The sequence below is a fragment of the Haemaphysalis longicornis genome, unplaced genomic scaffold (assembly GCF_048455015.1).
Source record: "Haemaphysalis longicornis isolate Haplotype H1 unplaced genomic scaffold, Haemaphysalis longicornis Haplotype H1 scaffold_1, whole genome shotgun sequence".
NCBI lineage: Eukaryota > Metazoa > Arthropoda > Arachnida > Ixodida > Ixodidae > Haemaphysalis > Haemaphysalis longicornis.
The window spans coordinates 458,496,087-458,518,915 of record NW_027526203.1 but is presented as its reverse complement, the minus strand read 5'-3'; the positions used below and the strand labels follow the sequence as shown (position 1 = coordinate 458,518,915).

Here is a 22,829-nt window from a genome sequence, read left to right as displayed (position 1 = left end):
GACTACCCATGAGCGCGTCCACAGACAAGCTTCTCAGGATGGGCATACACAACACCGCAGAAGAATTGATCGAAGGTCATCTATCCAGTCAAAAGGCCAGACTCAGCCGAACTAAAGATGGACGAAAAATTCTCCTCAAGATAGGGTGGGCGGCCCTCGACGCGATCCCGCAGGTACAGATACCAACCTCCTGGCGCCAGTCTTTAATCATTCACCCACTGCCAAGAAACATGCACCCCACCCATCACGACGCGAGAAGAGCAGCGAGAGCTCGAGCGCTTAACACGAGCTTTGGAAAAGACCCCGGAGTCGTATACAGGGACGCCTCCCGCTGTAGAGGCAAGCCATACGCAACAATAGTGGTATCGACCAAGAACAGTCTCCTTGTAAGCGCAACAGTCAAGACCACGGACATCACTGAAGCGGAGGAGATGGCAATTGCTCTGGCCCTCACACAGACGCCGGCACAAACAATTGTCACCGACTCGCAGCAAGCATATCGGAACTACCAATCAGGATGGGTGTCACCAGTGACCCTTAGATTGCTGCAGAACAAAATAGCAAATAGAAAAAACCCGCCCGCATCTTCCCACGGGGGGAACTCGAGTAAATGCGTCGCAGAGTGGTGGGGGTATCGCGTGAATGTTGCGTAATTGGGTATGGTTTGGGAATGCTTAATTGTTATTTCGTCTTTATTATTCTTATTTATTGAATGCAGGAGAAGCGAAGGCAAGGAGTGTAAAGTTAAAGTCTGTCTTTATTGCTTGGTGCCGTCAAGCAAAGCGTCAAGTCAAGCGAAAGCCAAGAAAAGACGCCCTTGACTGAATTCCGAACGCGCGCTCCGACGCTTATATACACACCGCCCGCGCGCGAGGGAGAGGAGTACGGGGGAGAGACACGCATGCGCACACTTCCGTACACAAGCGCGCGAACTTTCCACGCACCCACCACGCCATTATCACGTGTACACGCCCTGCCGCCGTTACTGTTGAGCGCGACGCAGCGCACGGGTAGCTACGACGCATGCGCGCACAGACGCGCTCCCCCCGCACCGCCGCAGCTGTTGTTGAGAGCGACGGAGCGCACGGGGTACACGCGCTCCTCCCGCACCTGTTGTTGAGAGCGAGGAGGGTACGGGGGAGAGACGCGCACCTGCGCCTCGACGCGACGCGCATGCGCAGTCAGCGTGTGGACGGCGCCGACAACATCGACGAGTGACATCGCGAGCCTAAGAAATCCTCCGCATTTAAAAATCAAATTGCTGTGGACGCCTGTTCACGCCTCCATGGAGGGTAACGAGTTTGCCCACCAACAAGCCTGCGCACTCACACCCCAGGCTGCGGAGGAAGGCGTGGAGTACTGCCCGCTTATCAGTTTCAGAGAAATCACGCAGCACTACCGGCTAGAAAGACAGACACTCCCTCCACCTCATCCTAGCCTCTCTAAGGAGCAGCAGACAGCCTTTCGCCTCATTCAATCTGGATCCTTACCCCACCCAACAAGGCTACACCTCATGTTCCCGGAGCAATACTCGGCCGAATGCAAATTTTGTAAAAAACCAGGATCACTCCGCCACATAATTGGGGAGTGCGACATCAGCTCAGAAAATCCACCCCTACATGGAGGAAAGAATATGCACCCCTATGTCCAGCTCCTCCCTGGCGACCCAACTAGCGCTGGTCGACCGGGCGCAGGCGGCCATGACATCATATGGGCTCCAGCGAATAAGGAACCACTCCCAATTGAGACGCTCAATAAATGTAGGCTGCGTCTGCTGCCACCCGGGGCTTCCGAGCCGATTCCCCCCGAACTGGCTGCTGCGCCCCACGGAAGTGACGTACGTCAACAAAAAAATTGCGTAATTGCATTACATTGCAATTACTTCAATAATATTGCATATATTTTTGGCAGGGACACACTAATATTACAGTATCAAGATTTATTTTTAGCCTGAGTTTATTGTCTTTTAATATGACGTCACCTAGTCACCGTGACGTCATGAACATGCTTTGTAGATGTTTGCATTATATTTTTCTCTGCGAAACTCAAGTTTGTTATTGCTTTTGACACTCGCGTAGAAGTTGTGTAAACAAAGCACTTTTTATAGATTTACCACGGGTTTTACGGATGACCTACGGACGAGCGGCATGGAGAAGAGGCCGAATTCCATCGAAGAGCGAATTTTGGCCCCGTATTGGCATACGTACGGGTAGAGTTCACTCTAGTACGGGCTTGTCTGTTCCGAGTTTGTTTCGTTGGCCTATTTCAAATATTCCGACTTCGCGCGGTGCCGAGGCAAGCAAGAATGTTACGAGCGTCGGCGTTGTGTGGAGTCGCTCACGAGTGGTGCGGTGCTGCGCTGTGTTTTCGTTTCATATGAGGTGTTCAGCTCCAAGCCTGTGTCACCGCGCTTGTATCTTCTGCAGTAATTCACAGTCTTCAAAGTCCGATGACTATTCGTGGCAGCAACGCGAAGTGCTGGTCAGCGCTTGCGCAGAGCGCAATGTTTTCATGTCAAATACGTACGTATCAGAACCAAATGTTGCCCCAAATTGTGCAGTAAAGTACGAAGCACCGTGTTGCCTTCAAAACGTGACCGATGTGTGTGGTGCGTCATAGTTTTCCAGAGGTTTGTTTGTGTGAAGCTGCTGGCGCCGCAGTCATCGATGCTATCATCACAGTCATTGTTATACACGGTGTTGTGTCGGTATCACAACGCGAGGCAAATTTGATACTGCTCCGTACTCGACTTGCAAGTGTCCAGATTCGTGTCGCTGCAGGAGTGTATACGTGAATAATCTAGAGCCCCATCAGCTAGCAATGGTGCGTCGCAGTGACAGCGAGTTTTCGTTCGTTCGCTTCAACTTGTCGTGATCCCTGTCCTTACAAGCGTGGCCAAAAAATGCGCCGGATATCTGTCGTGGCATTTTCCGTGTGTGTTGTGTTCGTGTGCTCCAAAATTTACGATGTCGCCAAACGTACGTGATCGTGCCCATTTATGACAGGCTAGGTGATGCGTCAGTGGCGTCAGCAATAACAGATGCTACGTGCTGTGTTCAACTGTTATATCTACATTTTAAGCATACCATCTAGGTGACTCAGCATAGTTGCTGTTTCTATTTTCTCTAACCTCAGTTGCCTTGTTCATCTTTTTTGCAGGGTATTTTTATTTACGTGTGCACGCAGCATATTAGCACTAAATCAACCTTACACACTTACCTGTATATGCCATAACCCTCTTTGTAATCACGTGTGCATGTGCTACTGTTACCCTGCAGTATTTCGTCAGCTACTGTGCATGCTAGCAAAGATTGTTTGCATGTCGTTCTGAACCATTGCTAATAGCCTGAATTTCCTTTAGTATTACTAGCATACCTTTTTCTTTCTCACCTGCTGGCTTCGTGCTGCTTTTAAAAGGAATGAATGATTTAACGCTTATGTCGGACAAACTTGTAAAAAACAATACACGGGATATACCTGCTAAATTTCTCAATGGCACAAAGCACGTACACTGATCGCACAGGCTAAGAGTATGTCTGACGTGCTCCACACTCTTCGTCTGCCCCTCAACGCAGTCATGCTTGATTTTTACCCAACCGGCAAAACCACTTCTGCTCACTGACGAGCCAGGGTCACTGTCACGCCCACTTCACAACATATAGTGAAAGCAGTCTGTTCTGATTTTTACCCAACAAACCAAACCACTTCCACTCACTGACTAGCCATGTAGAGTCACTTAATAATTAATCGTTACTAACAATTAAAAAAATCCAGATGTAACCGTAGCGATGGTGAAGGTGGTAGTGAAAGTCCGGGGTGGGCGACTGTGACGGCGCTTGTGGGTTTCAGTGCATTTGGACTAAGAACGGCTCTCACGGGGTTGAAGCCCTAACATCCTTCTGCTCGCAAATCCATAAAATATTTCTCTGTGTCGTTGTTTAATGCAATGCAAAGTTGAGGCCATTGAAAAGCACCATCAGAGAAACATGAGAAAGCGTTGCTTTTGCCTCCGTGGAATGAACCAAGGTGGACCCGCTAGGTATATCTGCATCTAAGCATACATTGGGTGCTACTGCGCAGCCGACTGGTACCCGTTGGCAAACCTGCTTCCCACACAACAGCACAAACACATGCCTGTTGCATGCGGCCTGTGCGCATTTTGTTTGTCTGCGTGGAATGGAATGGCTGTGCCAGCAGGAAATAATTCATGAAGCACTGCAGGGCAGTGCAACAGTCGCCAGAAAAAATTTCCATCGGCAGACTCGCATACTCGAATGGCAACTGGCAGGCTCCATGGTTCAACACAGTGGTAATTCCAGTGTGCCACCAATGTAACAAGTCTCTCCATAGTATCAGGAGATTCGAATATAGGTTAACAAGGGCGGTGTGACAACTGTCGCTGTGCTGAAAAATGCTGCAACAGGGCTGTATTGTGCACAGATTTTTGTTGCCACTCCCATCCCACCTAGTTGTGCCAGCTTCCAAGTTTACCCCGTATCATTTCAAATTAACTGACGTTTGCTGGTGTTTGATTGATAGATGCAAGCACCAGTAAAGTGTGTCTGTCATCTTTAGCACTAAAATCATGTTCTCAAGGGGAAACCGAGTTTAACGAGGTTGCGGACATGAAAACTGGCAGTGCTCATGGGGGTCGTAGCAGAAAAGTTGCAGCATGGCGTTGTGCTGTTTTTGCTATGTTGATGTTCGCATGGTATTTATATGGGTCATACGTTTCAAACAAGGCACTTGCTGGAAGTCGTTGCTGTACCTTCCCTTTGTTACACTTTGTAGTCGTGCTCTTTGTTTGAAAAAATTATTAGAAATTAGCTAGTGTAATTACAATTATAGAACTAATTTTCTGTGAAGGAAATGCTGCCTTGTGCTGGCTAAAGGATATACACTGTTTTGGCTACACACATCATAAGACAAGATAGCAATGCAATACTCTACAGAGCCCGTGCACAAGCTGCTGCCTTGCATTGGTCTGACGCACAGAATTGACAGGAACAGCTCCCCAGGACTGATCCCGAGCAAAGGTTCTGGCTCGCTCATGCCCCTCAATGAAACTTTGTTACACAGGCTGCGGCTTAAAGTAGCATTAACCTGAAAGTATCTGCACACAATCGGACGCGAGGACAGCCCAGACTGCCTTCTGTGTAAGGCTGTACAGAGACAGTTGATCATTTGCATAGTTTTTGACCAAGGTATACTAGTGGGTGAAAAGACCTTGAAGCAGCCTTACTGCGCTTGAATGCTTACCCTCTGTCTGAATGAAAGATTTTTGGCATGTGGGCTGACACGAAGAAGCAAGATAGAGCTGTCAAATCGCTGCTTGTCCTGTCAGGACTCTTGGGTCTATGTGGTGAAATTTCACAAACTGCGGAACTTTTTTTATGGTCGGTAAATAAGTTATGTGAATTATGCAGTGATTAGTCTGTTTCTGCGCCCCATACTTGCTTTAAGTGTACAAAGTTCATTGGTTGATTTCACTGTCATTTCTTATAACCTCAGTATTCAGTACCTTCCTTGCCCCAGTGGGATTTAAGTAGCAGGCCCAAGTTCAGTTTCTCAGGCTGGCTTCTTCTCCTTTCAAAAATCTTTTACTATCTCTACCTCTCTCTTGCCAGCATGCCAGGTGCTTTTAACGGTTTACTGGGATTCGCAACGGTCACCATACGATAAACATTTCTTATGACTACTTTCATTGCTGAAGTTCACTGCACTCAGTGTACTAGGGTGTTTGGCGCACAATAATAATTATGACTGCAGACAGCCTACAGTTCTTAAAGCCCACATCGAAATCCTGCCACGGACTCGTTCTTGCCTTCACTTCAATAAGGCTGTCACAAATGGGTTGATCAGCCGAACATGCTGGAAGGGATTTTTTTCTACACTCTGAATTAATGTTTGATCATTGTGCATACATTAAATACATTAAAGCATTTTTGCTGGTTCTTCCTTTTTATCTCTTGACACCCAGTGCAACCAATGGGCTGGTAAAAGCTGTGGCTTGTCATATGTGTTTCCAGTTCATAATGGTGCATTCTGCTTGTTGCCAAAGCCAAGTGCAGAAAAGTTCTTCAGCCATAATGCAGTGCTGGCGATGGTCTTTTGTGGACTATAAAAGCAAAATGTACTAGTTGTTGGTCAAATAAAGTGAGCCAATTTTAAATGTTTCTTCCCAATGCCGGTTGTGTTTTTTTGGAGGTTGTGTGTTTGCTTAGTCCTTTTGGGAACAGTTGAGCATGTATGGCTCATGTGTTGGCCATGAGACTAATCAGCATTTGAAGGTTCATGGGGCAGGTACAACTTGTACAGCTGGTGAGCGAAGGGATATAACTATTACATTTCCGATTTTCTTGCAACACGTCACTAGCATACAACAATTAGGATTTATAATTTAGCTGCAGTTCTTTTTTACGACAATTCTGCTATTGTGCCCATTATAAAATTAATAGTAATTACGACCAGCCGCCATACGTTGCTGGCCGTAATGTGTGCGGCGTCATCAGAAAACATCATGTCATAGTTACTCCCGCCGTTTACCCCGCACGTGTGCACGCGTTTTGCGATGAGCGTGCGGCATCAACCTGGCTTGCCCGTGGTGCTAGGAAAAATACCAGGAAAACAGTCACGTACGTCTGCACCACAAGGATGAGCACAAGACACCTCGCAGACGCCCAGCTCGCGAAGCCGGTTCTACCGCGTGCCGACGCATTTCACTTTAGGAGGAATGGGAAAGCCTGCGGACAAAGCAATCCGGGTCAGCCAGTCATGCATGCGGAAGATGGATATTACGATAATTTTAGGGACCTTATATGACGATGACTACTACTGCCACAGTGAGAAGCGACGAGGGAACACGTAAATAAACAAATTTCGCAATACGTGGTGGTGTGTCATTCAGTGCTTCAGGAGGATCTAAAAAGAAATCCTCCAGCTCGCCTTGCGTCACTTAGTGCAAGTTTCGCCAGTTTTAAAGACGAAGGTGTAACATCAAACGCGTAAACTGACCGTACATATACGTGGCGTCGGCGGGGCCACCGCTGTATGGACTGGTGTACTTGAACTCATTTCGCCAGAGCAGCAGCCAGATCCTCTCACTACGGCGCTAAACCGGCACCTTGGCAGAATGGAACCTTGCTGCCACGTGTTGCCAGCTGCAGGTGCACGTGGCAGCACGTATACGCGTAAACGGATGCGCACACACAGCTCTGACTGCAGGGGAACTTCAGCATGATGAGCATCCAGTCTGCTTGTCAGAAAACGAAGGCCTGTATAATTCTTTCTTTTAGGAGAACAAAGGTCACATGGTTGGCCGGTTCTTCATCACTTGCAGTGGTAGGCTGTTGGACAGCTGCTGCTATGACCAGAAGCAACATGTGCACTACTTACATGACGTTTGTGTATACAAATTATGTGCAACAACGCTTTTATCAATTTGGTGTTGACAGGAGCTGTGGGCACAGTGGGAGACTATATTGGCGCTACATTTGCTGCCCTTACCAGCGTGTGGTACAGCGCTGTGCTCTCGCTGTTTATTATAGTTACCAGCACAATTTTTACAACGGTGTGTGAAGTTGGTGAAATGAAGTACAGTGTATCTCCTGGATTAGTCGGTGCTTCCTGCTTCGGCGTGATTCTTTCCAGGCCATCACTAACAAGGGTGGCAAAGTTGTGCTTGTGCCAGAAGCCAAATTTTTTGACACTTTAATTGTGATCAGTACTTGTAGCACTGCAGTGTACCTTGTAACTTTGGAAGCTCGGAAAAGTTGGTACAACATGACCAAATATACAGAGTTGTAGGCACGACGAAAAGAGGCATATTAACACGCGTTTACTCCAAACATCTTTTTGTCACATAATTCAGGCCTCTTTTGTCCCAGCTGTGCTGATTTCACTCCCCAAAATAAGGCACCTGCTGGTCTTTTTATGCACAGAAAGTATGGTGAGGTTTCAAAACATTTCAGGCCGCTGCGCCACAACTGGTGTTCAGCGCGCGTACTACAGTGCACCAGAGTGGAAGATCAAGTGCACTGGGCACCAGTAATCTAGACCCAACAGAACTCTTTTCAAATGAGGGCCTTCAAAGGTATTCCTTCGGCCTATTCTTCTCCCTACAAAAGCCACAGATTCTATGATCTAAATGGGAGCGCAAGCAGCCTTCGTGCAACACTATTTAGACCTTTGCCGACAGAGTCTTCAGCCAGTGCCCACGTTTGAGGACACAGACCCATTCTTCCCTATTGAGCCACAGCAGATCAAACCTGATGGCGTGATATTGGGCGCGCACAGACCTTCCAAAATAAAAAGAAAGAAAGGAGTGCGGTTACAAAAGCCGGCGAATTTAAACGTGCAACACAATCCTCCGAATCCTCGACTCGGAGTGGTTTTGCCTTGCCGCAGGTGCGCCGTAGATAATACAACACGTACCGAACGACAGCCGATGTACCAAGGAGGAGAGTTATCAGCCTGCGCTTACGGCGCGTACAAAAAGCGCGTGCTTTTCAGTGTAAACAATGAAAAGCACAGCCGACCTAAACATGAGTGCCGGCACGGCCGCTTTGCACGGCCGGCATGGTACTTCGTACTAGTTTCGACGATCAACAACGACGACCAAATCCAAGAAATAATAACAAAAAAACAGGTGACGTCACTTCCGTGGGGCGCTCCAGCCAGCCCCGATCGGGCGAGGCTGGAGCACCCCGGGGGAAAGGATCCCCGGGGTGCAGCAGCCTTTGCCATAAAATGTATTCTCTCTCTCTCTCCATCGCAGCACTTGTACGCTTGCATCGGAGATGGCAACACCAGTGTGCTCGAGCGTGCATTTACGGAATGTCAGAACACGGCATGCTGCTTTTCTTCACACGGTCACCATCATCATTATGCTCTTGATCAGAGTTACTCTTGATCATGCTTGGCTCTAACAAAATCCAACACGATCCAATCCGCATTGTTTGTTTACCTTGTTAAGGCGGGTTTTGCCGAACCACTGTCAGCGTTGGTCAATCGTTTCTGTGCAAATTTTAATCCCTGAACTGACAGAAACATGAATTTAGATGTCTTTACCGAGAACAATAAGAAAAATGCTGTAATTAAGTCACCTGTACCTAGCCTAGCTAAATCTGAACCATGTATCCTGGGCGTGGATGAGGCGGGAAGAGGACCAGTTTTAGGTAATGTGTACAAACCTGGTATTTGTGGAGCGTTTATTCGGCAAATTTGTGTTTACAGCCTGTAAGTCCAAAAGACAGCGTGCAATGTGAGGCTGGCTGTAGCTGTTGGCATATTGCTTGCTCTAATATTCTGATGTGTATGTTGAGTTGCAGCGTTGTGGCGGGCAACCGATATCTATGATGGAATAGTGACACTGCCTGTACGTATAAGGTACTTGTGAAATGCGGCGACGTCTAAGGCTAGTACGATCGTTTCCTGTTGGTCCGATAGTTGGTCCGATCGTTCTCTTTGAGCGCAATGGTGAGGCACCGCGGCTCTTTGTCAGTGCATGTGGTATGTCACATTACTTTGTGTTCATTATAATTAAGATCAAGTGATAGGCACTAAAAGTGGATATACATTCGAGTGAAAACGAGCTGAGGCCTGTCTAAAGGCGTGCAAGGACGTTTCTGCTACCGTAGAGCAGTTTCGCGTACTGCATCTAGATCGCACAGCTGCTACCTATCACTGTTGAAAACTGTCATTGAAGACTGCCTTACGTTACTCAGGAGAGAGAGAGAGACGTGACTTTATTAGGCCCAAATAAGAAGTCTGGTCACATGTCTTCTTTCTTGCAAGGGTTCGGCCGACCCCGTGGGAGTCAGCGGCCTCTCTTGCTATTCGGACCAGGGCCTGTTGATCTTCAGCGGTAGAGCTGTGGTGTGACTTCGGAAATGGGGTGGGGAATGGTTGATGTTATTTTGACTGCATGATGCACCCCCCCCACCCGCCAGTTCATGCGCCCCATCACCATACGTGAAGTGGTGCACTTTCATAAATCCTTAAATACGTTTATGAGTGGCTTGAATATCTTACCCAGGCAGACAGACATAGCTGTTGCCGACGTTGTTTGAATGCGAAAGCATTATTTCGGTAAGAATGTTTAACCGGCTGTGAGCCTCCGACAGCAGCCATTGTCTTCACTGGCCAATCTCCCTGAGTGGGACAGGATGCTGTCGTCACAGCCAAATGGGAGAATCAGCTGTGAGCTTTTAAAGGCATCTGTCATTGGCTAATCCCCTTCAGTGAGACCAGTCCAGACACCGTTTGGAACTGTGCGCTGAGAATCTGTACCATGGCATATTCATGAAACTAGCATGATACACATGCAACGTAGCAGCACTGTGTCCCCTTTTGCATCCAAAGCTCGTAAGCAAACTGAAAGGCCGACTGCACTCAAAACTTCCTGCTCTTGAAAACCTTATTTCCGTGTAGTCTGCCTAAAAAGACTGTGAGATACAAAATATGGCCGCTGAAATACGCGTGTGCAAGGTGCAAACAATCAGCGAAAATTGCCAATTTTGAAACCGAAATTGAGAAGAGTGCGGCCATTGCGGCCAGGCTGAAGTGATGTTGCAACCGGCGAGCAAGCGGCCGGCCAAGCCAGAGCAAACCTGCAAGCTTTGCGTGGGCGGCAGCCCTCGGAGAAGCGCGCCCAGTGGCACTCTACTGATTCTTCTGGCTAGCCGGAGGACAAAGCACGCTGCCGGCTGGCATGTCATTTCCACATCAGGGCTGTTTGCACGATACGCCGGCAGGTGCAGCGTCGTCTGTGACAGAGGCTATTTTAAATGTTTCTGATTACCAAGGCATTTCGCATGGCTACCAGTCATGGCTCTGTTGGTTTGGTGGTGCGTACTATACGTTCAAAATAAATTTGGCTCAGGTGAATTATGAGTGCAGTTGGCCTTTAAGTGTACCATGAAAGCCGCGTAATCGTCAGTGGCCGATAACCTTGGTGGGGCTTGTAGCCAGTATGAAGACTATTCACAACTATTCGTATTAAGACTATTCGTAAGAATATTAAGTAAGAAGACTATTCGTATTAAGAAGTTACGAATCTGTATTACGGTAGCTTCATGGCACCAGGATGATTGACACGACGTAGTAGTAAACTATGACCAGGGTAGCCACAATGCATTTTCATTCAAAGTCCCAAGGCAAACCTAAGTATACCTCGAAGGACATCTTCATGTGGCGGAGGTATGATCTAGCGGTTAAAGGAGTACTGACACGAAATTTTTATGTTACGTTCTTTTCGCTGCTATGCGTGCCTACCAGCCCACTAATCATAGAATGACAGATTAGACGGTCGAGCGCAGCGTAAACATTCATTTACGGCGTCGTTTATTCGTGCCAGTTTCGGTTTCGACAAAAAAACGCCGAGCGGCCGCCATGACAGCATGTATCACATGGCGTCACCATTCTTGCCGTATCGCTGCCTCTCTGGAAGCGCGCGCGAGCGAGCGCACGCGCACGCCCAGACCGGCCGAGGTCTTCGCCGTCCCCACAGGCCCGGGCAGCATGACGTCAGTCCCAAAACCATGACGTGTACACACGCCCGAGCAGCGCGCGCCAACCACAGCCAGCGCGTCGGCTTCGTCACGGGAGCCCCGACGTCGACAGTTTGGGGCACGTAGCAGATGATGTCACGTCGACCCGCTCTGGCCTTTCTCGTGCGGGCGAAGATTAAAATGGATTTTAAATCTGTTTCGCTGAACGGTTGCTGTCGAAACTTGCTGGGAGATATCTCCTGATAAAAAGGAAGCGTTTTACATAGTTATCTCAGCTTTGAAATTTCGTGTCAGTACTCCTTTAATACATTTGCCAAACACCACGCGCCCCCGAGTTCAGTTCCCGTTCATGCTGCGAATTGTTCGTTTTTAATTGAAGGCCCATGAAATTTTAGGGCCATTTTTTGCTCGCAACATTGGGTTTTTCACCACATGAAGAACATAATGGCTTTTCATTACTAACCTTGAAAGTGTTAAGATGGCTGTTGTGAGTTTAGACCATCGTCTACATGTAAATTGTGGAACAAGATTTTAAGAGCCCGTTATAGGGGCCATGAAGACAAAATGCAAGTTTGGTTCATTCGAAAGATTACCTCGTTCAAATAACACTGACACCACTTTTAAAGCAAACATCACTCAAATAACACTAACTCATTTCTCGCACTAGAACCTATGGCGTATTATGGGCAGCTGTGCGATTGGCCGAGGCCGGCTAAAGCAAACGCTAGTTAGGCAGGGCTTATAAGCTTGCAGAACGGGCTGTTTGTGCTTCAATTTTATGCACATTTTTTTTTAGCAGTAAGAATGGTGGGGTAAACAATGGAAGTTCCGAAAGTACCCGTAAACAGAAGCACCAGTGCATACTGTGTGCACTATGCCAGTTATAGCTGCACAGCTGTCCGGCGCGTTGAGCTTACACTGGCCGACTGGCATAAGTGACATTGTCTTGTGTGACTGTTCGTTGAGCATGCCCAATGTTTCACAAAACGATTAATATCAACCGTAACAAAAATTAGCCAGGTACAAATCTGGTCAGAAACGAAGTGAGTGCAGACAGCTGTACCGAGCAGTGTCGTAGCGCCATCTAGAAGGACTGATGGTAAACAAGGCGTTTCGCTGTTCGCTGCAGCCCTAGTTTGCATACTAATGTTCGCTTAAGTACCTGCCCTGGCTAAATCATCGCAGATGTCACGAAACACACGATTCGGCAGGAGAATCAAAATTTTGGCTTACATTGTTTAATTTCTTAGTGAATAAAACGTCGTTTGCTGCCGGGCAAGTGCTGGGGGCTCTGTAAAACACCAAATCTTTTGAATGAAACAAACCTGTATTTTGTCTTTATGGCCCCTTTAAGAAGTGTATAATTAAGAACATTCACATGACCTGCCACAGTGGCTAACGTGTTGTGCTGCTGTGCCCACAGACGCGGGTTCGATTCCCGGCCGTGGTGGCTGCTTTTCTGATGGAGGCGAAAAGCAAAAATGCCCGTCTGTCCGAGATTTTGGCGCACATTAAAGATCCCCAGCTGGTCAAAACTAATCTGGAGCCCTCCACTAAAGCGCGCCTCATATCCTGTGTAGTTTCACCGTGTTAAACCTTGCAATCAATCACTCAATCAAGAACATTCACAAGGATGTCTGTTGTGAATGTGTAAGAAAAATTTGTCGACTTTGGTAAGTAGCTGATATGAATGCTGGTGAAGTGCCTTGGGTACAATGTCGGAAGTCTTGCTTTAGGTTGCCACAGTGTCATGTAAAATAGAGGAAGAGTAGCTTGTCGTGTTTATTTTAACTGCCGCAGTGGCTAATACCCCTGTCACACGGGCACTTTCAATCGCGATTGAAGTGAATCGCGATCGAGTTTTAGAGCGCGCTCGACGTACTGCCGCTGCTACACGGCACGTTTCAATCGCGATTGAGAAGTTGCACGGGTTGCGCTCGTGTTCGCCAGATGGCGCTAACCATGTACTTGCGGCCGGCGTCTGGTAACTTCGCGCGGTCGTAGGTATACGTAACTATGTAAATATTACCTCACGCTTATTTGGGTCAAGTTATTTGACACAATTTGTGGCGTTAGTTGAAGTTGTCACATTCTGTGCCATTGCTGAGCGGGGACGAGAGTATCGCCGCTTTCGTTCGATCGCGCTTGGAAGCCTCGATCGCGCTTGAGAAACCAGGATTGAGTTCGAGCGGGATCGAGCTCGATCGCGATTGAAACTGCCGTGTAGCAGGTGCCCGATCCGGATTGAGCTCGATCCGGATCGACTCAATCGCGATTGAAAGTGCCCGTGTGACAGGGGTATAAGGTGTCAGCTGCTGATCTCAGGGATGCAGTGTCAGTTGAGCGCTGCGTCCATTTCTTCATTGGTGGAGCAAAATGAAAACACCCATATTTTCTTAGGCTTTGCCACACATTAAAGATTCCCGGGTGGTCCAGAGTAATCTGTAACCCTCCACTACGGCACATCCATAGCCCAGGTGTAGCTTTAGTGGGTTTTAGAAGCACCCAAAATTTTTGAATTGGACTTGCTTATTTTGAAGCAAAAAGTAAGTGCTTTTATTTCGTCAAAAAATGTAAGTAAAGTTGTTCAGTGTCACGTTAACTTTCACTTACGCCAGGCAGACTTAGTTAACACTACACACTATTTTGTGGTTCTCTAAATGTCATTATGCTCAGAGTTCATTATAACATGCAGATTGTTGATGTCGTCTTGAGGTCAACAGCAAAGCCCTAGTGTTGTTGCAGGTAGGCAGTTACAAATGGAGTGGACTTCGTTTAAAGGGACTATGAAGACAAAATGCAAAATGTTTTGTATGTTTACTTACTGTATACTTTTTCGCCAATTCCGAACAGGTCAACCATTTTCATAGTGTTTATGGTGTTGAAAAAAAAGGGCTGACTCGATCCTTGTTGACGTGGTTATCATTGCAGGCCCCATGGTCTACGGCATCGCCTACTGCCCACTTTCATCACAGGGTCAGCTAAAGGAGCTTGGTTTTGCTGGTGAGGGCACCTTAACGTGTGACCAAATGACCCACAAATTGTGTCCACATACAACGTGCTCTTTTGTCCCCTAGATTCGAAGACCCTTACTGAGGAAAAGCGGGAGCAGCTTGTTGGTGTTGTGGAGAAGAACAGCTCATTCCTGGGCTGGATGGTTGAGCTCATACCGCCATCTGTCATCAGTGGTCACATGCTTGATGTGTGAGTACAGAGCAGTGCACTTGCACTCTTGAGCTGCAACACCTGCACTCAATTCACCTTCCCTTTATTTTACGTCCAGTGCTAAGCACATCAATTACCCAGTCAGTGGTGTAGTGAAGTTACATGCATGTCACCTGGATGTGTTTAGAAACTGACAACTGACGCTTGGGCAACAGTGCAGGGTACATGTGCAAGCAATTAAATGGAATGCACACTGAGCTCCATCCATGCAGGTGCAGGGGCGTAGCCAGGAAGCGTGTTTTTAAAAGCTTCGCTGCACAGAGCACCCACATGACGTGTGACGTCACTGTGCGCGCTATCCTTTTGAGCGCCTGTAATACGAAACCACCATTCGGGCCCTATGGCCTCGATGCAGTGTACTGAGTACTGGTGCTGACGGCTTGGGCTTGAGCCTCAGCAGGTCTAATTCTTAGGTTTTTTTTTCATTATTGCTTAATTGTCTTTCCAAATATAATTTTTTTCTAAACTCATATCTACGCGTTGTGTTTTATTAATAATAGTGATTTGGTATGTTTTAGGTCGCTTTAGGATTGGGGCGCAGCCAATGACCACGTTAAATTACCGTTCTCCATTGCGCGAACAGACATGTCACGCGGACGCTCTGTGCCACAAAGGGTGTGGAAATACGCAGCCAGGAATCTTTTTCGCAAGGGGGGGGGGGAGGTAGTAAGGCAAGGCTTCTTGCGCATTGTTTTTCAAGCAAAGCTTGAAATACCTGACTTAAACATGCGATGTGTGTATGCTGAATGCTAACAGTAAAGCCCACCTTATGGAGCTTAATTGATGATGATGATACCTTATTTCACGTTCTCAGGTCTATGGGAAGGCCACGGGTGATTTGTTCGGTCGAAGAGCAGGCGGTTATGGGGGCACGTGCTTTAGAGCGTAATTATCAGTGCGCTCGTGAGCGGAGTGCAGACCTCAAAGTTCATCAGGTGGAAAGGGAGGCCAACATTGGGTGTTTACTATTAAGATTCGCATGTTTTTCATTTTACTTTAGAAAGGGAACGAATAATTTTTCTAATCAGCTATGAAGTACAGCCGAACACCATTTGAAGGTTATCGCGCGAGCATCGACTGGCCAAACGTGCCAGGGGCCTAGCGGTTCGTTTCGGAATTATGAAAATCAAGATTTCGCCACAGACGGCTTTATAGATAGTGACCGTCTCATGCTCCCCGATTCCGCATGCCGAATTCTTTATTGATTGTTTGGCTTTTTTTAAGCTCTTTCCAGCGCTACTGCGCTGGCTGGCACTGCAATTGATTCCCATTTCTCCGCTGTATGTGTGTTTGTTTGGCCTGCCATTATTTCTCGGTCTGTGGTGCTCAGTCTTTGCCGATTCACACAGGGGGAAGATAAACGTTCTCTGGGATCGACGGGGTACTCAAATAAGAGTTTTTTAACGTGGAATTGTTACTTGGCTAGGCTGGCGAAAGCACACGCCTGGCCAGTGTCCACCGAACGCACACCCACCCCGGTGTCATCCACAAAAGTGTCCACAGCTGCTAACCCTTTTCTAATGTGTTCCATGGCATTCAACGTGTTTGATAGTGCACGTACATTGGAAAGAATAAAACCCTCCGAAATATTTAGAGCATTTTGTTCTATAGCATGGATCAGAAAAAAATCAACAGGAAGAAGCTCTTTGCACGCACTGTTTTATATAGTGCATCAAAAGAAAACGGATAAACAGGAAGAAACACTTGGCATAATCAATTCAACATTGGCTTTCGCCACATAACACGAGTACATGTATAACAAAAAAAACAGCTAACATCAGAAATTTTTTGCGCTGTCTTGCACTTTCCTCTAGCGCCTGTGGAGGCAGTGTAGCAGCAGCATGAATAGTGATCCTTCCTAAAATAGCGGCAGTGCGTGTGATGCCGAGGTTGATTTAGGAAGGAGGCTCGGCGACAAAACTAGCCAAAAGGAATGCTTTCGCGATAGAATATTCTGAAAGAGTTTGTGCAACTTTTTGCATCGTACGTTCAGTGAGCATATCGTAAGCGATGGTATTTAATTTGTTGTACAGCTGAGCAAGCCCGGCGGGCGTACGGTAAAGCCAGTTTGTGTTCGCCTGGTTCCGATTGCTTCGCTACGGGGGCAGGGGCTGAGAAAGATGTCTCAAAGGTAGTTGCGTTTCTCACCGCAAGCACTGAGTGCGGATGGCTGGCATACCCAACTTTGCCATTTGTTGGGATCTAAGCCACCCCGACAAAGCTGCCACAAGCGTGGTGCTCCAGCTATGGTGAAAATGCTGCAGCATTTCAAAATGTTTGCATCGACTAGTGCTTCATTAGCTGGAAAAGCGTTGTTTTCCCGAAAAAATGACGGCACTTCCACACACAGAATGGCCCTGTTGGAGCTGCTTTATACACGAGCCTTCCTTGTGAACGTTTGGACGTGAATAGATGAGCTTCATGTCAAAAGGAAGCTCCTCGACATAAAGCAAAAGTCGATAAAGCTTCCACATATTTAAATGAACGAAAGTGCTGTAGACAGTTTTAGTTGAGCGCACGCAGCAGCTCTGCGCATGCAAGGAACTTGCGGAGGCGCGAGAGCGTATGCGCAGTACGTAAGCCGGAGCCGCACGCTTTGCGTGCGCCCGCAAGTTTTGGATTCTTGCATTGCGGGCTGTGCGGGCCGTGCGCGAGGCCCCTCCCGTCCTCTTTCCGGTTTCTCTTGACCGTGAACGAAAAGAACAAAGGAACGTCGTCTTCACCAAAAACTGGTTTACGGCTTCTTCTGGCTAGGTTTACGTTTGGTGCTAGCCGACAGCCACATGTTTCGTTCGCCAATCTGGCGTTCAGTGGCGCTGCGTGACACACAAAGCGCGAATTTCGGCGCTACTGGTTTATCCGCGCTCCAACTTCTGCGTGCGGTCAACCAAAACTGGTTCTTCGTGAGATCTTCGCTGCACGCGCTGTGCTGCCCTTACGTTTGCGCGCAACTCTCTGCGTACGCTCAACTAAAACTGTCTAATGCTGGAAAATAAAGAATGCTAGTCGAGCAGGCGGAAATGGTCATTGTGTGGTTTACTTGTGTACCTTGGCGTATGCATAGCTGAGAAATGGGTCTAGACTTAACCGTGAATTCCTGTTGCTGGCTGGTATTATAGGTACTGATCGGTACAATCAGCATTGATTGGTATGGCTGCTACTTTTTGTGCGAGCAGTCGTAGGCCCCACGGCGAGCCACGCGAAGCTGGTGAGTTTGGGGAGTAAACTTAGCCCCACTTGACGGAGCGCGCCATCCTTAAACGGCAATTTTTTGGCACGGTGGCTCCCATTGTCGCCGACTGCGATGGGCAGGTCGCTACCTCTAAAGCTGGTCATGGATTTCGCGCTCTTCTCCCCCTTGTTGGCTGTTCCATACTACAACAATGGCCCCCACAAACTACTTGCCACCCTTTCTGTTTCAAGCTTTACATTCGTTGTGATTAAGCACTGACTTGGTTGTCTTTTATCTACACCGACGATAACGAAATTGGCAGGGAAGATCTGCTAAAGCTAGTGTTTCGTCTGCTTCATTTAAACAAGTTGTGCTTTCGCGATAACCTTCAAATTGCACTCGATTGTACTTGTGGCACATTCGTATAGTATGGTGCTAAAGCAAGCAAACGGGCATCTTCGTCCTTAAGTAATCACCTTTTTGTTATTTTTTTTGTGTTTTTGTGCTCGTAACATCACTAGTAAACCTATGCCCAGCAGAACACCTTATTGCACTGCTGTTGAGTGTTGAGCTTGTTGCACGTTTCTTAAATTTCATTCTATTTATAGCTGTTAAATCGAAGAGACATGTTTTCAGTAAAATTGCGGTTAAGCAAATACAGAATGCTGATTCTAACCATGAGGGAGGCTAAGGAGCAATGAAATAGTGCCAAAAAATCAAAGCTGGGCAATAAAGAGAAGTGTACAGTTCAGTTTTGTTGATTTGCAGGCAATACAAGATGGTTAGAGCAATGCTTTTCATACAGCAGAAATTATTGAACTGCAGTAGTCAATGAAAGGTGATGTCGGCAGGAAAATAAACATATCAAGGGTTGATAGTTGGCTGAACAAAATACAGTGACATGCTCGGTCATGTTACTACACTTTGTACCAGTGTAAAGACATGGAATGACACGCTAAAGTCCAGGCCACACATATGTCCATATGAGGCTTTTTTTTTTCCCTGCTGTTCTGCCATTTCCCGGCTGTGCTATTCGGCCAGCGAAACAGCGGGACTGCCTCGATCGGCTCGTGGCGGCTTCCCGGCGCAGCTCTGTGTATTCAGCGCGAAATGCAGCAGGAGCTATTCGGAGTCTGGCACGTCCCTTGGCTGTATATGTTGACATGTACAGCTTCTGGAGTGGCCACAGTGATCAGACGTTGGTTTAGACCTTGTTTTTAGCTTTGCATGAGCAAGAATGTCCTTAAAACTGCAGGTTCCGCGCCTGCAGGTGACTTCAGACGGTTCTTCAGGCTACTTGAACCGCATGCCAGCCTGGCATGAAAATTTTAGAGAAGGGGGGGGGGGGGGGAGGGGAGGGGGAGGCACACTGGCCTGGTCTGCCCCCCCCCCTGGCTACGCCCCTAGCTCTCAGTGTCGAGTCATGGTCACTTGCTCCTATATACTTCGCGCGAGTGGCCATCACTTATAATTGGCGGCTCTTTCTCCTGAACAAACAGCCACCACTATAATTTGTGGCTGTTTGTCATCTTGTACCATCAAATAAACTTTACAAGTGCGTTGAGGCTGATGAGAACTTCTCTTTTCATTGTGGTAAATTTAAAAGTGCGTCAGGGCAGATACCCGCCATTTCATTGTGATAGAATTAATTGGTGAGTATTGTAATGACTGGGCATACCAAAATTCACAGCTGTGGTGCACTGAGTAGCTGAAATTTAAACAGTATGGGACCATTGTTTCTTCCCGACCGTAGGACGAAGTACAGTCTCAATGCAATCAGCCATGACTCTGCCATCGGCCTTATCCAACAAGCTCTTGACGATGGCGTCCAAGTAGCAGAGGTGAGTGCTTGTCTGCCGCTGGCCTTATATCCAACAGATAATCGATGACACTGTCGAAGTAGCAGAAATAGGTGCTATAGTTGGTGCATGTTAATGACAAAAGTGAGGTCTACAACCTGGTTTAGGCGTGCTAACGTGCAGTGCTGAAGCGCCCATTTAGCACCTAGGTGTCCTGCGGGTAAACTGTGGCGGTATTATGCCTGCATATTGTGGTGAGCCTTAATTATTCCAAGGTGTAGAAGTTGGAGCCAACCGTTACATGAACGTGACACCTTCATGTACTAACACCTGACTGTGTGCTACCTTAACTCTTTCGTTACGGCGGAAAAACGGCCGATTTTAGGTGCTTCCACAAAAACATTTTTTTTCTCTTGAGCTACTGGACACACGTAGCCTTGCTATGCATGAAATTGTAGCTTATAGATTGCTCTTCCAAACACAAAGCAGCAGTTTTGTTAAAGGTACAATTACTTACAGTTTATTCGTCAAGTAATCAGAAAAAAGCCCCCAAGAAAAGTATACGAAAAACACAAATCGGCACTTTTACCGAGAATAAAAATTATTTCAGGTATTTTAAGATATACAAACTGTTCCTACGTTCCTTGGCTATGATTCAATATATAAATCAACAGTGTACACCAAGTTTTGGATTTTTGAGGGCCCGTCAACCTAGCGCAACTGACGGCTGTGCCACGCCGCGAGGGCACTCAAGGGTGAGTGAGTCTCTGTAAAATATGCATCCAAGTACCGTACTTACCCGATTCTAACGCGCACTTTTTTTCCGGAAAAATAGGTCGAAAAATTGCATGCGCGTTAGAATCGGATACGAAACCGAAACCGAAACCGAAACAGCGGAAATTTTGTCCCACCCATCGCATCACCATGTCAAGATGGCGCTAAAGCTTTTAGCAACGATTTTACAACTTTCGTGTTCAAAAAGTATGCACGAACGCCAAACGAGGCATACGTTTCCATGCCGTATTCCTAAGCAGGATAATGCCACGCCGGGACGTTTGATAACACACGGAAGCGACAACCGAGATGGCTGTGCTTGATGACAGAGAATATACTACACTACGTTAGATACTTTGTAAAACGCTCCAGTGCGTTTTTCTTATTTTTTTCTTCTCTTTTTTTATGCGACGGACGTGAATGTTCAAATTAGATGCTAGATTTAGGAAGGATGGGGAATACTGCTGTACTTTGGCCCGGGATGTTTCTGTTTCATTCAGTTCCAGAACCAAAGTCACATTTGTTCAGGAAATACCTGCTTCGTTAAACGCGTTGGTTTTCTTTCCCTATGGGCTTAGAACAGTGTTCAAAAACCCAAGCCTACAATGCTGCGGAGGGCCCAGTATGCTACAGTGTTTTCAGAATAAATGCAACTCAAGCAGTAAGACACCACTCATCGAAGTGCAGCCAGCGATTGCGGAGGCGCCTTAGCGCCGCTGCCCAAAAGGCGCGCGTGCGCATTTGGCTCTGTGTATGGGGATGAGTAACGGGGCTTGGGTGGGTGACAACGAACAAAGGAAATTCGGAAGCAGAGTCCGCTTGTTGGTTTATGCGTGTACCAGCAACTTATGTCTTGCATATACGTTTACAGCGCATGTACGCTATTTTTTCGCGCAGTGCACGTTCGTGCTTTTTGCTGGTAGATTGTTTATAAAACACCACTTAAGGGGGGACACTGCTCTTAAAAAAACTTTAATTTTTATGTAAACTCTGTGAAACTTGTCAGTCTTGCTGCTTTTCCTCCACTGATTTCAAATATGGCATTATTTTTTTTGTTGGGCAATTAGGTCCCGAGATAATTAGAGGTAATTAACCATTTTTGGAGGAACAATAGACAAAACTGTGTTGGTAAGAAAACTGTAGTCTTTACATTTTCTAATACTAGGAACACTGGTGAGTGCAATAAGACAATTAGTTTTTTGATGCGTCGCTTGAAACTAATTTTACAGCTCGTTAAACCTTGGTGGCAACACTGGCAAGGAGCCATTTTGAGTGCCAACTTCAAACACTGAAGTTTAATGAGCGGTAAAATCACTTCCAAGCGATGAATAAAAAAACTGATTGTCTTATTGCACTCACCAGGGTTCATAGTGTTGGAAAATGTAAAGATTACAGTTTTCTGACCAACACAGTTTTGTCTATTGTTCCTCCAAAAATGGTTAATTACCACTAATTATCTCAGGACCAAATTGACCAACTAAAAAAATAATGCCATATTTGAAATCAGTTGGGGGAAAGCAGCAAGACTGACAAGTTTCACAGAGTTTACTTAAAAATTAAAAGAAATAGTTTTAAGAGGGGTGTCCCCCCTTAATCTTCGGCATAAATGGTTTCGTATATAGTAACAAACAGTTCAGGCAGTACCTAATATAAACATAAGGAATAGAAACCCCCTATGCGGGTTGCCTAATTCATAAATATTTTTACGGAACCCTCTAGCCGACGCCACAGTCACTGCTTTGGGGTTCTCGGTCGTGTAAAGCAAATTTAAGCTCCAAGATACTTGAACCAACAGCACGGGAAGTTATAAAATAAACTTGCAGTCGTGTGCGAACAATAAACTGCAAGCTAAATTGCCGAAAAGGCAAGCGCCGCTGCCGTGTGATCGTTCCCAATGCTTCCGACAACCCGCGCGGCCGAAGGGTGTCCTCCTTTGACGTCATGAAGGGCGCAACCAATCATGGGCGTCAAAAGACGAAAAGCACGCGTCTTTCAAGCGGGACCGCGCATTTTGCAAAATAAATGCTGGTTGGACTCATGTGCGATAAAATTCAATGTGATATTCGGATTCAGCGCGCAAGAAACTATATAAACGTGCCTCTAGCTCAATTTTTTTGGAAAGCGCTTCAGCTTCCCTTTATGTAGATGACGGCTTTGTGCTTGCCACCTTGTCACTGTGAGGACAAGCTGTCAAATTGGCAACAGTAAAACAAGGGTCAGAGCGAAAAGGATCTAGCTCACAAAATTAGTATAAAGTTTAAAGGGCAGAGCATGTCTAATGGCATGATGATCGGAGGGCTTTCAAACTTCATCTTCCTGAAGACTTCCTGGCCTGAAGATATTGATCGC

At 46.8% G+C, this 22,829-nt stretch overlaps 1 protein-coding gene across 2 annotated transcripts in view; it reads left to right on the top strand.

Annotated features, from left to right (window-relative positions):
- Positions 1–8,938: 8,938 nt before the first annotated feature.
- Positions 8,939–22,829, top strand: part of LOC144156109 (ribonuclease H2 subunit A) — a 52,990-nt gene continuing 39,099 nt past the window's right edge. For both annotated transcript variants that reach the window (XM_077687929.1, XM_077687930.1), the window contains exons 1-4: positions 8,939–9,176; positions 14,442–14,513; positions 14,588–14,714; positions 19,661–19,748. In XM_077687929.1, coding sequence (XP_077544055.1) covers positions 9,050–9,176; positions 14,442–14,513; positions 14,588–14,714; positions 19,661–19,748 — 414 coding nt within the window. In that variant the 5' untranslated portion in view covers positions 8,939–9,049. The remainder of the gene's footprint in view (positions 9,177–14,441; positions 14,514–14,587; positions 14,715–19,660; positions 19,749–22,829) is intronic.